The sequence below is a fragment of the Haliotis rufescens genome, unplaced genomic scaffold (assembly GCF_023055435.1).
Source record: "Haliotis rufescens isolate VD_foot unplaced genomic scaffold, xgHalRufe1.0.p SCAF_4, whole genome shotgun sequence".
Classification (NCBI taxonomy): Eukaryota; Metazoa; Mollusca; class Gastropoda; order Lepetellida; family Haliotidae; genus Haliotis; species Haliotis rufescens.
In genome coordinates, this window is record NW_025964112.1 from 10,521,091 (window position 1) to 10,526,829 (window position 5,739).

Consider the following 5,739-nt stretch of genomic DNA (forward strand, 5'->3'; position numbering starts at 1 on the left):
ATACCTTATCGCAAGTGTAACCACATTGATGTGAACACTTGACTTGACGTGTTTGTGCTGGGTGCCCCCTGTGGAACAGGATTCGCGAACAACTGGTATCATCTCTATTGATAGTAATTCTTAAATACATGCTTATGATATAGTCGGAATCGTAAACAGACTCTGCCTTTAGCAGAAATCATTAATGATTATAGAACGTGTTTTGTGGCATTTATTTCCAGAGTAAAACGACGAGGAATGAAAATACGAAATAAAAAAACAAACAAAGCTTTTAATGAACATACCATTTATTTAGTAACAGGTACATCAGTTTGATGCTAGGTTTACATTCAATACGCATGAGCATATTCAAGATAGATATATTACCAAACTTTTTAATGAATGTGAATTTAGCTCGTTCGTGTCATTTGCTGTGGGAGCTTAGCGAGCATGAAGGAGGACTCCTCCATAGTTCGAGAAGTAGTTACCATAGATGTTCAATGTTTCACGAGGTTTTGTGAACCAGATTTTCTCCCCCTTGTTGACATTGACTATGTAGTTAAGAGTCGCAATGCCAAATTGAAGTTCTCTCGAACTAAATCCAGTGAAAAGACGCACACCTTCTTTGATCAGCGCAATAAAGAGGGCCCCCCTGTCGTAGCTCATGATGTTGGCCCAGAAGAGGTAGGTGCCGGACACGGGAGCTTCAAATATACCGGAAGTAGCATGGTACCCTCCGCCATTGTTGTCTGTGACTGTGTCAAATTTGAGAACCTCTTGATTCTGGACAATGGTTGGTAGTGCCTTTGCCTTCACTTGGTACGAAACAAACTCAAGGGATCTATCTGAAATTAGATAATTATAAATCATGATATGGTCTAGATCATGCTTATGAGACATAAACAGGAAATAATGATAGTTTCTTCAAAAATATTCTTGAATTAAAAGTAGATAAAGTGAGAGTGTGAACGGCGTTGCCATAGTCAACTATCTTAGCACGGCATTAAGTGGACAAAAGTGCCGGGTATATCATTATGACATCATAGGGTGTACGTCAAGTATCACTAAAAACTTGACAAAAGGGTATGTCCCGCTTTGACGACCGTACTGTATGGTTTATTTGGACAAATAAATACATATCCCACGTGCTTGAAAACAGATTTATCGCATTGTCTGGCACAGAGAAAAAAGTAAGGTTGCGTATATATTAACATATAAAAGCTTGACAAAGTTTCTGACAGTCATAAACAATCGTTATGAAAGTAAATTAATAACACTGTTTATCAGAAATATGATTAAACATGATCGTTGGGAGAACATTTACAATTTGAGAAGACAATAGAGAGACTTTAAAAGTCCACTTGGGCGATCGCCATCACAGTCTGTTGCCATTTGGGGGATAAAGCATAATCTAATATACTGATGCAAACATTTACAATAAACAAAATTCAATTTATTCCTTTTGCTACTTGACATTTTAAACAGAGTTAGAATGACAGCCTGGCATTTAGGAGTTATCTCCATTGTACATGACAAAATGACAAAATAACTGGGAATCTTTGGCAAAGGTGGAAATGATTAATGATGTATCGGTTCAACATGCTATATTCAGAAGGTTAAAAGGAAGAATAGACCAGAGAAGTTCGGTTTTATTCGGCATATATGTTTTCGTTATGGCACCCAAACCTTAATTTTCAATATAAAACTTGAGTGAGTGAGTGAATATGGTTTGACACTGCTTTCAGCAATATCCCATCAATATCACGGCGGGGGACACCAGAAATTGGCTTCACACATTGTACACATGTAGGGAATGGAACCCGGGGTTTCGGCGTGACGCGCGAACGCTTTAACCATAAGGCCACCATGAAACGTGAACCACTTCAATGAGACACGTAGGAAGATATCCTGCAAACATGATTTAAACTGCCATCATGTTGTAAGAAGCGACTAACGGGAACGGGTGGTCAGGCTCGCTGACTTGGTTGATGCATGCCATCATGTCCCAATTGCGTAGGTCGATGCTCATGATATCAATCACTGGATTGCCTGGTCCATACTCTAATATTTACAACCGCCATCATGTAGCTTGAACATAGATTTATGCGGCATTGAACAACAATCAAACAAAACACTTGAAAAAATGAAGCGGAGTTTTGTTTGTTTTGTTCTAAAGTAAGAGCTTTTCTTCCCATATTTCTGTGACCCCTTCCTACACTGTATACCACCCCGACTAGCGAGCTATACTTACTTATTTCTGTGATCCCTTCCTACACTACTTTGGCGTCATAAAACTCTCCTGATGGGAAGTCGAAACAGTAGACATGACGTCACAGTACGCAACCATCAAGTTGCGATAGAAAAAACGTCAACCTTTGTCGTCGCTACTACATGTTACAATACATTCTCTAAGTATTTGTTCGACAAGTACTCTGCCTGAAATATATTACCAAACTCGCTGTAAATAATGTAGGAACGTCATTAAGGTGAGATCAGTATTTGAAAATGCCAAGCCGACCGGTTTGCGAAAGAAGTGCCTCTGAATAAATACTTTTTTCGGTAATGCGGTCACTCTTTTACGTAGATTGGCTGACGGTTGCAAATGTTTACTGTATGACGTGACTACTACAATATCAATATCATTTATTCCGAATGTAGGCCTCCCAGCCCATAATTATAAATGTGTATAAACAAAATACCTCAAACTGCTAGACTCTCGGCAGTAACCTGTCCCGAGTGATTACATTACATAATGTTTTAATTTACAGATTCATTTGCAAATTCAAGTGACTTAAAGTGATATGTTGTCTTTAAACAGCGTTCGTAAGTATGAAACAAATTCATCCTCAGAAAGTACGTTCAAAAACGTTGATCGATCCTTTGGATGAAACTGAAATAAAAAAGCTCCTACTTTCCAAGACTCCGTTTGTTTTTTCATATGTTTAATATGGTATTGATACATAAGTAAATATTGATTGGCTGTAGAGATTTCTCTTTGTAAACTGTTATACATCGGACAAACATCAGAAAATGTTTTTCATTTTCCACAACGGACAAAGTCGCCCTCGAACATGTTCTCACCTGTGTGTAAACTTTCCACATCTACATCCACCAAGTGCCTACAAAGTACCTTTTTAAATTTAAATCACTTTATGTAGGAGAGACACTTTTCTATATGTAGATATAGTTTAAGTTGACTGAATACTTCAAGTTTTATGATTATCACGAATATTAGATTTCAATTCCTGAAGGCGCACATCTTTCAGTCGTTGATGAAAAGCGGAGATAAACGTATAGACCCAGCCAACACCTTGGGCAAGCCAAGCTTATCCAAATCCTAAAGAAAATAATCATGTACGTATATCACCAGCCCAGGTCCTACGACCAGCATTGTCAAGGGGTATAAGCAGAAAAGTGACATTTCAATATCTATTCTATATTTACGGTTAAATCTTAAAGGCACAGTGTTGATTTTATGGCTTGTTGTGATAACTGTAAATGAGTTCAACTCGACGTAGTAAGTCATGCTTATCTTTATTTTCAAACATGAAAGTTTTCGACTTTAACCCTTTGTACTCTGATGATAATTGTCCTTTACGTTGTCCTTAAATCTTCCACAATGAATCACGAAACCCCAGTTACAAGTGCCCCAAAACGTTATGATGTTGACAAAAAAGATGATTTCATCCATAATTATATTATTTATTTGACTGAAATTGATCAAATAACAAAAAGGGCTGAGTCAGCTCTAAAAGGTCTCGGTGACCCGGATAAGAATGTTATCTCTGTCGCTCTTCGAGGCCGCACGCAATACTTTCGGTGTGAAATCTACCCGGCGTGTAAAGGCAACTGGCTATAAGTCAAGTAATAGACAACAGAAACCGTGGTTTGGTTACGAATGCCAAGAAGCGCGCAAACAGTATCATAAGTCAAGGAAACAATTTTCAAAGAAAAGAAATAAATTTAACTTTAGACAACATGCCATATAATATATGAGAATAGTCAACAGATTCAGAAATAAACAGCAAAATACATCAAGTCCGTTGTGACGTGATCGTTCTAAACATTCCCCAAAAGAATATTGGAGTTTGTTAAACCCCAAATCTAACGATGATACTGAAACGCAACCCAATGCAAATGTCAGTGCTAATCACCTTGCTGGCTTCAATTTGCCCTTTGCTATGTCCCCTGTTTCACCTATCAGTGCTAATGACCCCAGGCCTCCCGTTTGACCAGTGTCAATTACCTATTACTTATCTATGATATTTAAGTACTGGCTCCCATACTATCAGCGATAATTACTGTACAGTGTTGGCTTCCATTGTCTATTGTTAATCACCTATAGCGCCAATCATCTGAATACTTACTGCATGACGTGCCAAGTTCTTCCATGTGGACAGGCGATGGTGTGTGAATACCAACTGCAGGACATGCCAAATTCTTCCACGTGGACATACGATAGTGTGTGAATACTAAGGGCAGGACGTGCCAAGTTCATCCACGTAGACAGGCGATGGTGTGTGAATACTAAGGGCAGGACGTGCCAAGATCGTCCACGTAGACAGGCGATGGTGTGTGAATACTAGTACCTACTGCAGGACGTGCCTTTGTTCTTCCACCTAGACAGGCGAAGGTGTGTGAATACCTTCTGCATGACGTGCCAAGTTCTTCCGCGTAGACAGGCGATGGTGTGTGAATACCTACTGCAGGACGTGCCAAGCTCGTCCAGGTACACAGGCGATGGTGGATGAATACCTACTGCATGACTTGCCTTCGTTCTTCCAAGTGGACAGGCGATGGTTGGTGAAAACTTACTGATTGACGTGTCCAGTCCTTCCACGTAGACAAGCCATGGTTGGTGAAAACGTATTGTTTGACGTGCCTACTTCTTCCCTGAAGTCTGGGGATGGTAAGAAACATATTAGCAAGACTTACTGGATGTGCACGGGGTTCTTCTTTCCAATGGTGTTGATTTGAATGCCAAAAGCTGACGTTCCACAGCCTGGAGTCTGGCGTTCATTTTTCCACCATCTGTCTGCTCGTCTGGGTTGGACTCTAGGGTTAGGGTGAAAAGAGCGAAGGTAAGAAACACATAGGCTTTATGATGTCTCTTGTGTAGATACAACCGGACTAGTGCTTTATGCTGCCTTGCTTACTATTAATGTAATAAACTAAATGAATTGTTGAACCTCAGCGAGTTTTTAATCGGTCTATCTTATTAACAGGTCTTCGTATTGATGTACAATGCACAGATACTAGCAGCTGGATGTCTCTTACAATTAGGTTTTGAAAGAAACGTGTTTTATGTTAGAGACTTGCAAGATTGTGAACACTTACTTTTGCTACGAGTTGGTCTATCGTTGAAAGCCAGAATATGACGCTCCACAGTCTCCAGTCGGGCAATCACGGATTCCAGTGTACTTGATTTGTCTAACCCAGATCCTGCAGCGAGAACTAGTGATATCAGAGCGACAATGCTGCAAATGATGACTTTCTCCATGATGTCAGGTGTGTACAGACAGCTGACATCCAGCGTTCATTTATAGTGTTCGGGTACGTTGTATTTGCCAGCATGTTGCAAAGGTGTGATATATATGAAACTCCCATATGTCCATAACAACTGATGTGATATCGATTTTTATTTTATAGGAGCCCAAAGAGCGGATCAAGCGTATGTTCTGAACTCCAGATGGCACACACTCAAAATGAATGCAAACCGGACTTATATGAGTTTGTTTGTATGCATGAGTAGACCAAGTA

The 5,739-nt window shown here is 39.7% G+C and overlaps 1 protein-coding gene across 1 annotated transcript; it reads right to left on the reverse strand.

The window, feature by feature from the left end:
• Positions 1-269: 269 nt before the first annotated feature.
• Positions 270-5,521, reverse strand: LOC124135791. The gene is made up of 3 exons (XM_046501339.2): positions 5,317-5,521; positions 4,915-5,034; positions 270-824 (listed from the first exon to the last, which is right to left on the reverse strand). The coding sequence occupies exons 1-3, from the start codon at positions 5,477-5,479 to the stop codon at positions 421-423; spliced, it is 687 nt and encodes a 228-aa protein (XP_046357295.2). The 5' UTR covers positions 5,480-5,521; the 3' UTR covers positions 270-420.
• Between the last annotated feature and the right edge of the window lie 218 nt (positions 5,522-5,739).

Coding starts and splice junctions, on each gene's coding strand:
- LOC124135791 (XM_046501339.2), bottom strand. CDS start 5,479: ATGGAGAAAGTCATCATTTGCAGCATTGTCGCTCTGATATCACTAGTT. Junction 5,035..5,316: donor TAGACCAACTCGTAGCAAAA/GTAAGTGTTCAC, acceptor CCCTAACCCTAG/AGTCCAACCCAGACGAGCAG. Junction 825..4,914: donor AAGAACCCCGTGCACATCCA/GTAAGTCTTGCT, acceptor ATCTAATTTCAG/ATAGATCCCTTGAGTTTGTT.